Genomic DNA, 16,661 nt, shown 5'->3' with positions numbered 1-16,661 from the left:
GCGCAGTCCCTACCGCGCTGCCTCCGCCGTTCCCCGCCCCCTCGCCTCTGGGGCTGCCCTCGTCGCTGCCTGACCCGAGGTCCAGCAGCTTCTGCCTTTCCGGCCCCCGCCGAAGAAGAATAGCAGCCCACACCGGGGGCGGGGGTGTCTTCGGTCCTCGTGGCCGTTCTGGAGCAGGTTGGGGTGGGCAGCGGGCGGCGTTGCGGGGGCCGGCGCGGCGGACAGCCGCGGGGGCATCGGCGGGGTCCTGGCGGGGGGAGGACAGGGTTGCGGCGGGCGGAACGGTGTCTCCTTCACTTCGCCCTCCAGCCGGGGTAGCTACCGCCCGACCGTGAGCGAGCCCAGCGGCCTCAGCTGCGAGCCCAGCGGCGGTAGCGGCCCCTCTCAGGAGACCACCAGGTACGCTGCGTCCGCATCACTTGACTGCCTAGGCCCCGACGGCCAAGCAGGACGCCTGAACCAGACTCGGGGTCGGCCCTGGCTCCCTAAGATGGCCGCGCTGCCCCGTGGCTCCTCGCCTGTCTGTGTGTGAGACCCCCTTCTGGCCCCTTGACCTGCTTCTGAACCCCGCTGACCGCACTTCTTGTCCCTCCCGCAGATCACCTCTTCCTGTGGCCTCGCCATGGCGACCTACGGACAGAGCTGCGCGCGGCGTAAGTAGAGCCGAGATCTTTGCGGGATGGGGCGGGGTTGGCTGGACAGTCGAAGACTGTCGACCAGAAAACCGCAACTTCTTTCCCCTAATCTGCCAGGGACTTGGAAGTTCCCCCCTTTCGGTAGCCACTCTAGGGTCTGATCCTCTCCCTCTGCGGAGGAGGGGCTGGACTGCGGGTTTTCGGATGGAGGGTCTAGGCAAGGGGAGTTGGTCTTTGGCCTCATTCACCTTTAGTTCCAGGACGTGCCTTTGACGAACTCAGAAGCAAAAAGTTACCTCGGCCTTTGGAGGATTGGGTCACTCTTTTAGAGGAAGTAGTAACCCCCTTTGTGAGAGCGCAAGGTCATTACATGTGCTCCTAAGGGCGTGGACGTGCTCTGTAGAATGAATGAGCTGGTGTAACCACCTCAGATTGCTTGCCCTTAAGCCGAGTAGCATTGGCCGAGGACTTGAGTGTCATATTAATATGCTCGAAGTGCCATTTGATTTTTAGTTGATGTAGACACTAGTGAAACCTAGATGATCGTGTTTTTTCTAAGTTCCAGCATTTAAACGACCAGAGTGTTAATTACCTTTCTCTTTCCACTCCAGAATGTTGGTTTAAGAACTCATTGAGGATACTAAGAGAGATATTAGGGGAGAGGGCCTTGTCTTAGGTGTTGCTTTTATGTCATTTGGTTAAATCAGCCCATTACAGTGAATTTGGGATATTATCTGTGATATGTGTGTATAGATATATTTATGTGTATGTGTTTGATCCTTTGTACTAGTTGGGTCCTAAGAAGTGAGAGGCTGTTGGTAAATTTAGGAATAGAAAGTCTGTTTTTTGTGTTTTGGAAGGAATCTCCCAAGTTTGTGTAGCCACCTATGGTTTAGAAATAAATCTTTATTGGTGATATCTCACGGATCATTAAAGTATAGTTTCACTGTAGCTCCTGGTAGTATCAAAAGTGTCTTCAACAAGTTGGACTGCTTGAATTTAAGGATAGTAGTGGGTCATAATCTAGTTCCTGGACAGAAAGTGGAAGAACAGGAAGGTTAACGCTGGAATGTTTCTTCTCGCTAGCAATGTGTATTCCTCCATCGTATGCTGACCTTGGCAAAGCTGCCAGAGATATTTTCAACAAAGGATTTGGTAAGAATTTTTTTTTCTTTCATATCAAAAGTGAAATGTGTTTGGATTGCTTGGGGGAAATTAATAATTTTTTTCAAATTGTAAATATCTTGGTGTATTCATTTATGAGATACATTTTAGATAGAATTTCTCTTAAAATAGTACTGTAATAATCCACATCTCCCTCTAGCTCAGTTTCCTCCAGTTTTTTCAAACTGTATTTTAAGGATTTTACCTGTAAGAAAAAAACAACTGTGCTTTCATTTCCTTTGGATATAGCTTAGGCCTTGGTTGATTAGAATTATGTATTACTGTTTTGCTTTTGTGGTGACTCCTAGTGGGTTATGAGTTTTTTTAAAATGAATTTGGGTTTTCTTCTTGCAGGTTTTATTCCACATAAACCTCCTCCACTTTAGGTTATTTCCCTAGTTATTTAGATTATTAATCCCAAAGGAAGTTACCTTTGTGGGATAATTGTTTTAAATGGCTGTATTATAATAAACTATTGGCTGTTCTGAGATTTAAGTTGAGTTGATTTTCTGATCTGATATTTAGGTTTTTAAAATGGCTTGAAAGCAAAATTTTTTGTGCCAGATAAACACCAGAACACTAGGCAAAGCTGCATAGAGATGTTCTATGCTGTGTATGTTAGTTTATATAGGATAATTAAATTTTTTTTCATTTAAATGTTTATCAATCCACATTTTTATGCCCCTCTGAACATATGAAGTCTTACTGTTTTTTGTGTTTTTTTTTTAATGTGTTGTCAGCTATTGGTATGCGTCTTTTATACAAAGGAATCATTCTGTTATTTTTTGCTCTCTACTTGAAGGTTTTGGGTTGGTGAAACTGGATGTGAAAACAAAGTCATGCAGTGGTGTGGTGAGTGTTAGATATCTCATAAATTCTGATGAGCCTTTATATGATTTTTCAACCCATAAAAGAGTCACCACTGAAAAATGTCTACCCATTTTATCTTGAAGAAGAGGCAGAAGTTAATTTTATTTTAAGGGATTTGCATGAAACTTGATTTACTTGGGCTTTGAATATAATTTCTGATTTTCAGGTGGTCTTTTGCCATATTACTGTGTACACACAAGGAACTCAGAAAAGATTGGTTGTTTGGATTGTTTACTCTGTAAGATTACAAGCTTGAAATAAGGGAACCTGTTACACTCTTTTGTAATCGTTACTTTTTATGCTATTAAGCATTGTGAGTTCTTGGCATAAAAATACTCAGTAAGTCTTAATTGGAGTGTCCTAATCATTTATAGAAAGGGCATATTCTAGCTGCTTTCTCTGGAAGATTTCCATGTGAATTTTGTGAATTTAGAGAGTCCTGATTTGAGTATTTTTAAAGATGTTAATATTTTGATATTTGGATGTCTTAATTCTGCCTAACTCAAAGGAAGTAAAATAAAATTTAATTTTGTGTAATTTTTTTCTTCAAAAATTTTTTGAGACTGGGTATAGTGTGTGAATATTGAATATTGCTGGTTATATTTTGGTTCTTGTTGTTAACTCCCTCAGTGCATATAACTGATACTTATTAAAATTATTCATGTTGTAGTTTTTTAATGCCCAGACTTGGATTTCTGGGGTTTTATATTGGTCATATCTGTCGTTTGGCTTCTTTGGTCTGGAAGGAAGCCTGAGTATATTCACTGTGGTTGAGCGACTTACTTGTACAAGGTACAGAGCAGTGACTTAGTGTTTGTTTTTTGTGTTCCCACTCTTACCCTCTTGAGGTCCCTTATAAACACTCGCTCTGCACTAGTTGAGACACGAAAGGCCTTCCCAAAAAAGGGAGACTCAATCATTGTGTTTAAAAAGCTTATTACTTGCTGGTTGGAGATACAAAATAAATTTTAAACTGGGGAACACTGAGAGAAGCATATCTAGTACTAGTTTGGTTAATCAAAGTCTTTTTTTGGAGAGAAAAGACTTTTTTTTTGTGGACATGGTTAAAAGTTTTTTGGAATTAGGTTTAAGATCATGAAGGATGTATATGATCTGGATTCCATATAGTTTTTTTGATTTCTGTTTAATGTATACCTCAGCGTGGTACTGATCTTGTAGTATGTGCCTGGCCCCAAATAAGTCCTATTAACAGCCGGTTCTGTTTTCTCACCTAAACTGCAGAGTTGTCCAGTTCATTCCAGAATGTAGAAGCCAGAGTATTTGGTGATGGAGTGAAGGGTGTAAGCTTGGCCAGTGGTGTCATCTGGCCCAATTCTGGTCCCACTGTGTGATCTTGATTTTGTGTCTTGAGGATTCCTTGGGTGTATATAGGCTGGCTCGTAATCTATAGGTGGTAGGGGGTTGGGCCTCAAGAGTCATTAATCATTGTCATTCAGGATTAAAAATACCTACTTCTACACATTTCCCATTCCAAGTATCTGCTAGAAGAACATGCTCCATATGTATTGTTTTAATAATGCTTTTCTTTTGTATAGAGCACAGGAAAATGTGCAGAGCTTTCACAGTGCCAGTCCAGTTTAATCCTCCAGAGGTAGATTTTGTTATTACACTTGAGGAAACAGACCCAGAAGAGTTAAGCGTCTTTTTCAGTGTTATTCATTTAGCAAATGACAGCCAGAACTGGATGCCAGGACTCCTCTAATTTTATATCCAGCATTTTTTCCTAACATAATCCGGTGCTTTTTAATATGGGCATTGAATGCCAAGCTTTGACTTGAAATTCCTGTTTAAGTGTCTTATTTCAGGAGATTGAGTCTGTCTCACTGCAGAGCAATAGTTATTCAAATGTTCTATTTTCTAAGTGAAGGATGATTGGCCTTTTCTCCTATTAATACAGTTTTTGATATTTTTTTCACTCTTGTAGGCATCACAATTTGAGGTCGAGTTCTCTTCTCTATTAGTTCGGATCAGCTGTCTATTTAGATTTGCCTTGTCAGTGGGCCAAAGTATGTAGCCATCATTAGCAGACAAATTGTGAATCAGAATGTTCAAATGGTATTTTACTCTTTCGTCTTGGAAGTTTGCCTATCTATCTACCAAGCTCTGAAAGGTTATTAGATTTCTAGATGTTCTGTAGCAGATTTTAAATTTCAGTAAGCCCTCCATATTATGCCTTTTTCACTTGCTGTGCAATTAGGGACTGGCAAGTTACTTGTATTTGCTATAAACATAAGATTATATAATGCACTTCAAATTGATACCTGTATTAAATAGATTTTTTTCTACTGATATTATCTGTTGTACTGAATATAGTTTACATTATGTATCATATAAATCAGCTGTAGAGTAAATCTCCTATAATTCCCTTTCCCTACTTTTTTTCTTTTTAAATGAGAATGTGAAAGATGGTTGGGGAGGTATGAAATCTGGTGAAGACTCTTTATCTCAGAAAAACAGAATATTGGGGTTACCAAAGTTTTTAAGTCTTTTTTCATGACATGAACTCCTATAGTGGGGTGCTTTCCCTTTCAAGAATTTTCAGGAAATGGATGCCTGGGTGGCTCAGTGGGTTGAGCATCTGCCTTTGGCTCAGGTCATGATCCTCGGGTCCTGGGCAGGGAAGCCTGCCTCTTCCTCTTCCCGCTCCCCACTCGTGCTCTGTCTTGCTCTCAGATAGATAGATAGATAAATAAATAAAGTCTAAAAAAAAAAAAAAAAAGAATTTTCAGGAAACATTTCCTAATAGTGTGTCAGTTATTATGAGTGCTCATTTTAGTGATGGGGGTCTGTGATTAACAATACTGACCTTTAACAGTGTTTTATTTAATATCAGGCAGATTGGATACAGTGCTAAAATGTTCGTTCCTCCCCTCTCCCATCCTGATTCTGGAATTCCAAATAAAATCACCTTTTAAGGAAGTTCCCTTAAAACAGTTTGTTGAGAATTAGATACAGATTAACTTGTCATTGATTGGTTGAAAATGTAAGTATGTGTAAATAAGGCAGCAGCTAGTAGTAACTGACAGGCTAATTTGTTCTTGTACATACAGTAGCAGAGTGTAGAAGTATTTGGGAAACTAGAAAAAAGGATTAGTAAAATTACTGTTTCAGTGGGTTTTTTGTGTAAGCTAGGCAGTGATTCTTCTAGGCTTACAAGAAAGTTCATGAAGTCATTTATTGTCTTATTAGGAATTCTCAACGTCTGGTTCATCTAATACGGACACTGGTAAAGTTACTGGAACCTTGGAGACCAAATATAAATGGTGTGAGTATGGTCTGACTTTCACAGAAAAATGGAACACTGATAACACCCTGGGAACAGAAATCGCAATTGAAGACCAGGTACCTTTTGAACATGTGTTCTAGTATGAGTTTGTTTTTGTATTTCAGAAAGGAAATAAAGCTGAAAACAAATTCTTTTTCTTTCAAAATAGATTTGTCAAGGTTTGAAACTGACATTTGATACCACCTTTTCACCAAACACGGGGTAAGCATGGACAGACATTTTTGTTTGCTTTAAATTTCATTTTTATCTTTAAGTAATCTCTATACCCAATATGCGGCTTGAACTCAGGACCCTGAGATCAAGAGCCACATGCTCTGCCAACTGAGCCAGCCAGGTGCCCCTTTATCTGTTTTAAATTTAAAAGCATTTCTCTCTTGTTTCTTTAGGAAAGATGCACATTTACTGTTTGATAGCTTACTTAACTGCCTTGTGGTGGTGAATTTCTCTTTCTGCCTTTGGAGCATCATGAGTACTGTGGTTGCTATTGTTGGCTTCCCTTCAGATATTTGTCTTTTTTCATTGTGGACTAACTTGGGTAATTAACATGTCTCTAATAGGCTTTTGTGACTGATTGTCAGTCCTGCAAAAGCAGTCTTCTCGTGGTGGTAAAAGTCCAGTAACCCCCCCCCCGTGCCCTTGTTTTTTAGCTCATTGAGCTATGTTTTCTTTACTTTTTAGGATTATGCTACTGCTTTTACTCCCCCAGTTATACTGCTGTTAATAAATCTGTTTTGTGCCCTTTGTGCAGAAGTTATGTATGTAAATCTTTCCCACTGGCATCAGTTTTAAGTCAGTTTGTTCTTTTTCCAGAAAGAAAAGTGGTAAAATCAAGTCTTCTTACAAGAGGGAGTGTATAAACCTTGGTTGTGATGTTGACTTTGATTTTGCTGGACCTGCAATCCATGGTTCAGCTGTCTTTGGTTACGAGGGCTGGCTTGCCGGGTACCAGATGACTTTTGACAGTGCCAAATCAAAGCTGACAAGAAATAACTTTGCAGTGGGCTACAGGACTGGGGACTTCCAACTACACACTAATGTGTGAGTATTTCTTTTCTGGGATTATTGTGATGTATGACCTGGGGATGATACTGATGTCACCTGTCATCTCTTAGGAATCTAGGTACAATCTAAAGGATTTCTCTTAACACAAATAGATCATCATCCTTGGGCATTTCTGGGCACCTCTCAAAGTATATAGTAAAAAATGTTAGTCTGACTTTTGGTGCTGAGAGAGTAGATGTTTGTTTTATATGAGGCTTGATGTGCTTTAGATTTTTAGTAAAGGCTAAGATGTTACCAAATTACCAGTGTGTTTATTTGACTTAATTGTGATATGTGAGGTACTGAGTTGGTGGGATTGCCTAAAGTGTCTGGTGTTTTTACCTAACCCAAATTAGATGTATCTGTGAAAATGACTTAAGAATTTTTTTCCCTTATAAAATAAAGGATTGGTAAATAACAGAAGTACAAAGAAGAAAACCAAAATTTCTCATGATCCCACCACCTAGATATATACTCTTTGTTGTTAATGTTTGGGAGTTTCATCGTGTGTGTGTATAAATAAAATACATACCAGGCTGGTTTATAACTCTTTCCTACCTTAATACATTTTAATAATTTTACTATAGCATTATGTATTCTACAACATGATTGTTAGTGGCTGTATGGTAATTCTATTGGATGGATGTATCATGATTTATATGACCTCTTATTTTGGGGCATAGGTTGGGATATAAAGACCTTTTAAAAGTTTTCAGTGGAATACTACGGCCCCATGTGAGCAATGCCTTTTATTTAACTATAATGCTACAATATCAACCTAGTGCCATAGACATTACATTGTTTGTTCTAGATTTACAAATTTAAAATATCTTATAGGAATGATGGGACAGAATTTGGAGGGTCAATTTATCAAAAAGTATGTGAAGATCTTGACACTTCAGTAAACCTTGCTTGGACATCAGGTACCAACAGCACTCGCTTTGGCATTGCAGCCAAATACCAGTTGGATCCCACTGCTTCCATTTCTGTGAGTACTACTGTGGGCTTACAATGGGGTCTTTCGTTGTGGGAATTCATCTTTTGGTATATTGAATTGTGCTGAAAATTTGAACTTTGGCTCACCCATTCCCTAGTTTACTCACAGATGGAGATGAGAATTTGTAAGGCTGCGTGCATTTTCTGTGGAGGCAGTGTTTGATATCCAGGGCACAACAGTTTGTTTAACCTCAAAAGCTACTCAATTAGTGTAGATAATAACCCTGAGCTCCAAGCCTGTCTAAGCCCAGGGAAGCCATTGTTTCAGGCCCTAGGCCAGGAGTAATAGTATTTTAATTGTTACTTTGTCTTTCTGTGTGGAATAATAATACTTTGTTACTTTGACTTTGTCTTTAAGGTTTACAAAATATCTTTTAGATTTGATCTTAGAGGTTGGTGGTGCAAATGCCATTTTGCAGGTGTAGATACCAGAACTTGGAAGAAAAAGGACTTGGATCTCTGCTAGGGAAGGAGAGCGGGGGAAATGGGGGAGAGCCAGGATTGGGCTTGCATGTCTTTTGATTTCCCTCCTGTCTAGGGTGACCAGCGAGTTCATCCTGCTTTGCCTGGGACTATTCCAGCCTTAGCATTACAAGTCCTGCACCCCAGGGACTCCCTCCCACCTATCCTGGGTTCGTTGGGGGTGGATGGACACTCTACTCCTGTCCTTGGGTTTTTTTGCTACTTCTTCCTTCAGTCATAGTGGGTTTGGGGTAGGAGGGAGCGCAGCGTCTGACAGTGTGAGGCACTGGCTCTAGTTTCAGGCATAGCTGCAGCTGTTTTGTGTGTCAGTCTTACAGGTCAGGCACTGCCTGTACTGTATGTACTGGGAATGAAAAAGTTAAACCTTCCACAAGAGTTATTTCTGTTACATAAAGTGATATTCATTCCTGAGAACAATGTTTTTGATAATTTGGGCAGTTAAGCTTTTAGCCCCATTCTTATTTTATGTTAGCAGCTGTAATCAGAGAGCACGAGAGGCATCCGGAATGCTTTTCCCATTGGCAAGGCAGTGATTAATTTATTTTCCCTTCTCTGTTTCTGACTGCATTGTTGCAGTGAAAACCTTAGGATTCACGTAGTACATTACTCCCTGGTAGCTACATCGCTGTTCTCTTCAAGTGTATGTTTACGGCAGCAGCGCGGATTTCATGCCAGCCAGTGTAGTGCTCTCATAGCCTAAAATGGGAAGGCAACTTTGTATCTGTGTGCCATTGAGTGACTTCTTCTTCTTTTTTTTTTTTTTTTAAAGATTTTATTTATTTATTTGACAGAGATAGAGACAGCCAGCGAGAGAGGGAACACAAGCAGGGGGAGTGGGAGAGGAAGAAGCAGGCTCTCAGCAGAGGAGCCTGATGTGGGGCTCGATCCCATAACGCCGGGATCACGCCCTGAGCCGAAGGCAGACGCTTAACCGCTGTGCCACCCAGGCGCCCCTCATTGAGTGACTTCTGAGGATGTGTTTGGAAGTGTATCTTGCATTTCCCATCTAAGTAGTGCTGCTATGCCCCCAATTAAGCATCGCCCCCAAAGTATTGCTTAATGTCCCATCAGTTTTGTGGTTTATTTCTGTTCTAAAATAGGAGAAACTTGTATCCAGTTGTTTCAGGTTCTTAATTTGTTGGGCACAACGTGTTCACTAGTGGGGCATTTCTTCCTTAGACTAATAGCTCACGTGGTCATTGGTGGCTTCTGAAGACTTGGCTCTACTGCCATGTGAACACAGGTGCTGTTTATGTGACTTCTGCCTGTAGTTACGTATTTCTCTCTCTGGACTGTTTCGATGTTACACATTGTAAAAGAGCGAAGGCATCAAATAATTTCCAAATCTGTTTTGATCCCAAATCTGTTTTGATCCCAGAGGCTGTCACCTTTATACTACCAAGAACATTGTGTCCTACTGACAGCATAATAGGGAAACCTGCAGGGGCTTTGACTCTGCATTCAAAAAAATTTTTTACAGCTGTTATTGCATTTTATTTTAGGCAAAAGTCAACAACTCTAGTTTAATTGGAGTGGGCTACACTCAGACTCTGAGGCCTGGTGAGTATTCTTAATAAGTAGGATTGGTGTTTTAAAAATTATTTTTCATTTGTCAGCTTCTTACTTTGTAAACCTTTCAGAGAGTACAATGAACACGTTTACCTTCTGCCACAATTTTTTAAATTCTTTTTTTCTTTTGCTGGGCTGTTTGGAAGTTGCAGCTATCCTGATACTTCCTTAAATGCTTCAGCGTGTGTCTGCGCGGAAATAAGAACGTTCTGATCTCCTGCATAACCATAATAACATTATCACACCTAAGAAAGTTAATAACTTACTCCATATTATTTACTGTCCATTCTGTCGTCACTTTCCTCACTTGTACCTGAAATGCCTTGTAGTAGTGTTTATTTCTCTAATCAAGGTTCACTGCTTTCATTGTTTGGTCTCTATAGTCTCATTTATTTTATGTGTATTTTGAGCCTTGTATTTTCTGGAGCAGTACTGATCAGAGTTCAGTGTGTGTGAATCAGCTGGGAATTCTTGCTAAAGTGCACATTCTGATCCAGCAGATCTGGGGTGAAGAGTTCTGTCTTTCTAACAAGCTCTTAGGTGATGCCAGCATCACTGGTTCTTGCCACCATTTGAATAGCAAGTTCTAAAGCACTTGGAACTCCCTCCCCCTTCAAATAGGGATATTCCCCCAGACTTCTGTTTTGGCCTTTTTGAAACCTAAAGAAAAGACTGGTATGAAGAACACCTGTATACCCTTCCCCACATTCACTAACATCTTCCACATTTGTTTGAAACTCTCTCCATGTCTGCATGCATAATTCCTTTTTCCATATTCCCTTTTCAGTTATTTAAATGTATGTTTTGCGGACATGTAAACATATCTACCTAACACACATGTCCCAAGAGTAAGACATTTTTCTTCATAACTATAGCACTGTCACAGCTAAGGAAATTACCATTAGTTGAGCAATACGAATATGTAGTCTGTTCAGTTTCCCCCACTTGTCTCCTCATTGTAGTTGTCCTGGTCCAATTATGATTGTCTTTTAGTGTCTTATAGTCTGGGTAGTGTTTTGAACGTTGCTATATTTTCTAGAGCACTTTGAACTTTATCAGTAACATTTTTAATGCTCTGTGACTTGATCCCTTAATCTAGGATGGGACTACTTGAGTTCTCTCTGGTATCTCTGGGACTCCCAAGTGCCCTCTGGTGGCTGGCACTAGTAGGTCACCTGACACGCTGAGGGAGGGACAGGCAGGCTCTGGGGTGATTATTAAGACTGCAGACTCTTGAGGTGTTTCAGGCAAATCACGGTTGCCTGCTTTTGTTTACAGGTGTCAAGCTTACACTGTCTGCTCTGGTAGACGGGAAGAGCATTAATGCTGGAGGCCACAAACTTGGGCTTGCCCTGGAGTTGGAGGCTTAATCCAGCTGAAAGAAACCTCTGGGAATGGATATCAGAAGATTTGGCCTTAATATATTTCCAGTGTGACCAGCAGGCTTTTTCCCCCCCAAGAAGGTGATCAAAACAGGATGATCTAAACAAGAGCTGTATTTTAAATATTTAGACAGTTACTTGTTAGCTGGTTTCTAGTTGAATTGGTTATCTATCTAGTTACCAATGCTGCAGTCATGCAGTCACCTATACATTATTTAAATGTATTTAACTGTTAAATGCGCTACCCACCAATAATGAAATAGACCTTTATGAAAACTGTGCAATTGTGTGCATGTTTGTTTTTATGTTCCTATTAACATGGAAAATTGCCATTGAGTGAGATGGATCAGTGGAAGTTTTAGGATGAGGTTAAAATTTTTTTGTTAAATTCAGCCATCATTAGAATTACTTTTGGTATCACCAAACATTACAGATTATGAATAAAAACAAGTGTACATAACTAATGACTCCAAGTATTTGCAGAGTTTAAACATTTGCCAGGGTCAGATCTCCCTTGTATCTAGCTAGTACATTATTTTTCTGGTGAGCATTTTGCTTTTTACCTAAATCTGTGCCATAAAGTCCTCTGTGTCCCTAAAGTAACTCCGTGAACTTTTTGGACTACAATAAAGAGGATATATGCCTTTATATCTTCAGTTTGTAAATTTGTCCAGAATTCCATTGGATCATTGTTGATCCCAAGAGGGGCTGGAGAGGAAGTAATGAAGAAAGGAAAATGAAGGGGTGATGCTGACGGCTGTATACACATACACCATACCCTTGTGAGCTGTTGCTGCAGGAAGTGAACGAGGCCCTAGGTGGGATGGGACGAGGTGTAGGCAAATGGAGTGAGGTGTCAGGAACCAGAGGGACTGTGAGAAGGGAGTGTGTGTGCCTCCGTGAGAGGTCATTAGTCTTTCCTTTCTAGGCAGACACTGGCTGAAAGGGTTGGGTTTAAGTGTGAGACCAGAGCAGTGCCTTCAGGCTTTGTGGCCACTGGCCTTCATCTGCATTTGGGCTGAATGACAGAAATTAATAGATGATTCTGGTTGGAAAAGTAGGAAAGAGCAAGTGTTTCTGATGGGAGAAGATAGTTTGAAGGATGTGATCAAAGGTTAGAGAAGGGAGAGCCTTGTTCAACACATTTATACTACTAGACCTGAGGTACCGTTTGAAGCCTAAGAGAAGGAAATCTAGTACTTTGAGACTCAGCACCCAAAAAAGTGAAACATGCTGAAAATTTCCAGGTCAGAAAGAATCTGATGAGAGATCAGAAAAGCAAGCTTTCCACACTGTGGCGATAAAAGGCTCCTTATGATCTGTTTGTGCTAAGGGGACTGGCAGGAATGGCCTATGTGAATAAGACACACGTGATTTAATGGCAGACAGTTGGAATTTGAGCCGATTTGCTTGAGTCAGGATCTTTTGCTAGGTCAAACAGGGAAAGATGTCTGCAAGTTAGGTGTGAAAGCACATCTGCTTTTAGGATACTCAAGAGAGGTGTGAAGTAGACCAGCAGACATCTCTGAAACTCTGCTTGGTGGGGAGCAACTGGTCATAGGCCTGTGATTCCTGAAGCCCCCTGGATGACCTGCCCCACAGCTAACAGGTGGCCTTCCCTCAGTGTGGCTGGAGATTACCTGGTCATGTTCTCAGGACTGGGGTGTGGCACAAGTGACTTACCAGTTGGTCAAAGATATATTTAAGAGTAAACGATGTATTTACCCAGGTGCATCCTAATAACGTTTTAAACATGTGGAGGAGAGAAGGTTGGTTCAAACCAGGGCCCAGAGGGTTGCATAAAATGACAGGTATGTTTCAGGAGGTGTAGGAATGTGGAAGTTGCCAGTTGTGGCCTCCTCTGGCCTTGTTTCTGATAGTTTCCAGCCTTCTAGCACCCAGGCCTAGCCCAGTGGTGGAAACCTAATTGTATTCTAGGCTCATGCAGTTAGCGGAAAAACACAATATTTGCACCTGATCTTCATCTGTGGCGCAGCGATAGGATCTTCCTGTGGGATTGGGATTAGGGAGGCCCAAATAAATGAGAGAATTGAAGCACTCGGCTCCCTGTCTACCACCTCCCATAGATGCTGATGTGGGAAAGCCTAATTTTATATTCCTCTTCCTGTGCAGAACTTTTAAAAAGTGCCATACTGATGGTCTTCTACCTCTAGGCCCATTTCACACGTTTCTGGCCAGTGATCGCACCCAGTCCCTCACCTTCCTCCAGGACTTCAGGGGAGGACAGGATATACACTCCAACCTTGAGGTCCTCAGGTCTTAAGTCAAGTGGCCTGGTTCTCAGAGGTGATGTCCACTGAGCAGAGCCTCCACTGCAGAGGTGAGGTTGAGCTGACAGTTCTGTGAAAATATGGGCAAATAGAACTGTCATAACCTATGAAAGTGCCCAGTGGCAAGCCTGGTCTGCTGCAAGGCCGGTTTCCTCTCAGACCCCAGATAGGGTTTCCAGTCATAGCTTCACCAAACAAGACCTTCACTCACTTGCCCCTCCTAGGAAGTGAAGTAGGAGGGAGACCAAGGGGTGGGCGCTCTATGCAGCAGCCAGCCCTCAGATCCTGTGGAGTGGAGGCAAACCTGAGGAGCTGGGGTCCTGTATGTGGCCAGGTCAATGAAAACTGTATCCTGCCTCCAGTTAGCTGGAGGCTCCTACTCGGGCTATAGACCTGGTGCCAAGTGGCCCTTAGGACTGTGCCAGGGAGGGGATGACATCTGTGACCTCAAGGCCCCCTTCTGCTTTAGAATCTACCAGTGCAGGGCCTTCCCTCCCTACCTCACTTTAGCGCAACATACGGAGGCTCAGAAGATCGTGTCCCAGGCCCCACTTTATTGTTGAATTTAAAACTCAGGGTTGGTGTCTGGGGTTCCCAGGTCCCCTCCCTAGAGGCCATCCGCTGGGGGCCAGCCCTAGATCTTGAAGGCTAAGGTGAGGCCGTCGCCCAGAGGCAGGAGGCTGATGTGGACCCTGGCGTCCCGCAGGATGCGCTCATTCAGGTTTCGCACGCACTGAGCCTCGGTGTCCCGAGGTTGAGGCTGTAACACCTCTCCGCGCCACAGTACCTGTGGAGGGGCGGGGCATCATGGGGGGGGGGGGCGCAGGGCCGAGGGGGAGGTGCCTAAGCGAGGGGCAGAGCCAGAGCTGGAGACCAAGGACCCCAGGTGGGGAAAGCCTAGGGGACTACATGCGTGCACTGGGCGGGGCTTTGTGGAATGGGGGCAGGGCAAAGGGAGGAGCCGAGTGAAAAGACGGGAGACCCAGCCCTGGCGAGTTTTTTCTTCTCCCCCTAGTCTCTCCCTTACCCTGAGGACCGCGAGGACGCCTCCGGGGCGCAGCAGCTGCAGGCACCGCTCATAGTAGGCGGTGCAGTTCTCCTTGTCTGCGTCCACCACCGCCATGTCGAAGGTGCCGGCCTCGCCCGCGGCCAGGAGCTCATCTTGCGGGGGAGGGGGGCAGATGCGCATGAGTTCGCTGCCCCAGCGGTCCGAAGCCCCTGCCCGGGCCCGCCCAGGCGCTGTGACCATTCAGGGACTTTGGCCTGGAGGGGTGCTCTGCCACCCAGCATGTGGCCGAATGGCCAGGAGGCAGGGGGCTATCACTGCCTCAAGCCCACCCAGCGACCTGGTCACTAGCTCGCGCCCAGTGGCCCCACTTGGAAATGGCGCCAAGGCCCTTTCCACTCCGTTGCTCACCCAGGGTCTCCAGGGCGGGCTTCAACCGAAGGTCGATCTTGTGCTCCTCCTCAGCCTGCGGAAGGAGTGGGGTCAGAGCCAGCAAGGCCCTTCTGGAGCTGAGAGTGGCCAGGCTCCAAGGGCCTGATGAGGGTCTCAACTGTGTGGGACACTCACCTGCCTCCACAGGGGCCGCCCCAGCTCCGGGGGCCCCGGGTTCACCTCACAGGTTACTACGCGTCCGGCCGGGGGCAGAGCCAAGGCCAATGCTAGGGCTGAGTAGCCTGTGAAAGTACCTGGGGGCAAGGGACATGGACAGGCTCAGGCCAGAGTCGGGGGACATCCCGGTGACTTTGGTTCCCAGTGATCCCGGCCGTGCGCCCTACCCAGGTCCAGCGCCTTCTTGGCCTTAATGAGCCGCGCCAGGTTGGCCAGAAGCTGGGCCTGCTCACAGGTCATCATGGAATCTCCCTGCGGCTGCTCCAGGGTCAGCTGTGTCGCGGTGGTGGAGGGGAGAGGGTCGCGCCAGCACTGCCAGTCACCCAGCTCCTCCCCGGGTCCACAACCCCCTCCAGGTGCGCGGCCGTGGGCGTGGTCTCCGGGACAGGCCCTCAGGGAACGCCCACCGCTCCCAGCCAGCTGTGTCCCGGAAGTCCCGAGAACGCCATGGCCCAGCCCAAGGTCACACAACCACGTGGGACCCGCTGGGTCCGAGGTGGGCGCCTTTTCCCGCCCCTGGCCCTGCTGACCAGCCGCAGGCTCCGCAGCGCCGGGTGCTCCCGCATGGAGCGGCTCAGCAGATACTGCCACAGGGGGCTGTCTTCAGGGGGCAGCAGGCGCTTCTCTCGCCGGGATCGCCAGGGATGGCACCGTCTCCCTGCCGGGGAGGGGTCATGGGTCAGAGCCTGGGACTCCGGGGCGCCAGGGCAGAGCTTCAGCCACACCCAGCCTCGCGGAGTTCGGGGCTCGGCTCCCGCACCTGCCCCGCCTGCGGGGCTCTGCGGGGGGTACCGCAGGCCCCGCCCTACTCACCCAGGAAGAGGCCGGTGGCGAAGGCGGCGCCCAGCGCGGCCGAGCCCAGGGCCAGCGCGGCGGGCACAGAGAGCCGGGGTATGGGCTGGATCATGGTGCGGCCAGGAGGCAGCGACGTACAGGTCACTTGGCTGGGGCTCCTGGGCCCGCACTGGGACCCGCCTGCCCTCCAGTCTCCGCCCTGTCCCGGCGCTGCCCGCGGAGGTGAGGTCTCGGACGCCATCTGGCGACCGCACAGCTTTACTGCAAGCCCCGCTAGAACGAGCCTGGCGCCATCTGGTGGCTGCACTCGGAACTGCGCCCGGAGAGGGGCGCTAGCCCTGCACGTGGTGTCCGGGGTTTCCCTGCCCGCTCCTGAGGTCTACGGTCCTGGGTCAGGGAGGAATTTGATACCCCTCCTGGGTATGCCTCTTACCGCTGCTGTTTCTGCTGGGACCCTGGGGCGTATGTGGGTGGGTGGCTGGGCCCTTGGTATAACAAGGTAGTAATGAGTAC

The 16,661-nt window shown here is 45.3% G+C and overlaps 2 protein-coding genes across 5 annotated transcripts; one reads left to right on the top strand and one right to left on the bottom strand.

The window, feature by feature from the left end:
* The first annotated feature begins 235 nt into the window (after window positions 1-235).
* VDAC2 (voltage dependent anion channel 2) lies at window positions 236-12,095 on the top strand. Its single transcript, XM_026504521.2, has 10 exons — window positions 236-399; window positions 599-653; window positions 1,722-1,790; window positions 2,602-2,651; window positions 5,880-6,032; window positions 6,125-6,177; window positions 6,787-7,014; window positions 7,855-8,005; window positions 9,999-10,056; window positions 11,344-12,095. Exons 2-10 carry the CDS (start codon window positions 623-625, stop codon window positions 11,433-11,435), a joined length of 885 nt encoding a protein of 294 aa, XP_026360306.1. The 5' UTR covers window positions 236-399; window positions 599-622; the 3' UTR covers window positions 11,436-12,095.
* COMTD1 (catechol-O-methyltransferase domain containing 1) lies at window positions 3,222-16,395 on the bottom strand. 4 transcript variants are annotated; one of them, XR_008958099.1, is made up of 8 exons: window positions 16,167-16,395; window positions 15,884-16,011; window positions 15,521-15,626; window positions 15,312-15,430; window positions 15,156-15,210; window positions 14,766-14,899; window positions 13,668-13,808; window positions 3,222-5,390 (listed from the first exon to the last, which is right to left on the bottom strand). XR_008958099.1 is itself a non-coding variant. In XM_026504519.3 (7 exons), exons 1-7 carry the CDS (start codon window positions 16,387-16,389, stop codon window positions 13,749-13,751), a joined length of 825 nt encoding a protein of 274 aa, XP_026360304.3. In that variant the 5' UTR covers window positions 16,390-16,395; the 3' UTR covers window positions 11,544-13,748. The 4 variants fall into 4 exon arrangements, 2 of the variants coding, with proteins under 2 accessions (XP_026360304.3, XP_026360303.3); XR_008958098.1 differs by lacking the exon at window positions 3,222-5,390 and adding an exon at window positions 11,544-13,456; XM_026504519.3 differs by lacking the exon at window positions 3,222-5,390 and having other exon boundaries at window positions 11,544-13,808.
* Window positions 16,396-16,661: the final 266 nt, after the last annotated feature.

This window comes from Ursus arctos, unplaced genomic scaffold, assembly GCF_023065955.2.
Source record: "Ursus arctos isolate Adak ecotype North America unplaced genomic scaffold, UrsArc2.0 scaffold_7, whole genome shotgun sequence".
NCBI lineage: Eukaryota > Metazoa > Chordata > Mammalia > Carnivora > Ursidae > Ursus > Ursus arctos.
The sequence above is the reverse complement of the archived record's forward strand: the minus strand, read 5'-3'. Positions and strand labels throughout refer to the sequence as shown.

What these genes read in the sequence shown, in the direction of transcription:
- COMTD1 (XM_026504519.3), bottom strand. Translation starts at nt 16,389, where the DNA reads ATGGCGTCCGAGACCTCACCTCCGCGGGCAGCGCCGGGACAGGGCGGA. An exon ending in GGCGGCCCCTGTGGAGGCAG is followed by an intron (nt 15,211 to 15,311) that starts GTGAGTGTCCCA and finishes CTCCTTCCGCAG; the next exon opens with GCTGAGGAGGAGCACAAGAT. An exon ending in GCGTCCTCGCGGTCCTCAGG is followed by an intron (nt 13,809 to 14,765) that starts GTAAGGGAGAGA and finishes ATATTTTCACAG; the next exon opens with AACTGTCAGCTCAACCTCAC.
- VDAC2 (XM_026504521.2), top strand. Translation starts at nt 623, where the DNA reads ATGGCGACCTACGGACAGAGCTGCGCGCGGC. An exon ending in ACCTTTTCACCAAACACGGG is followed by an intron (nt 6,178 to 6,786) that starts GTAAGCATGGAC and finishes TTCTTTTTCCAG; the next exon opens with AAAGAAAAGTGGTAAAATCA. An exon ending in CACTCAGACTCTGAGGCCTG is followed by an intron (nt 10,057 to 11,343) that starts GTGAGTATTCTT and finishes TTTTGTTTACAG; the next exon opens with GTGTCAAGCTTACACTGTCT.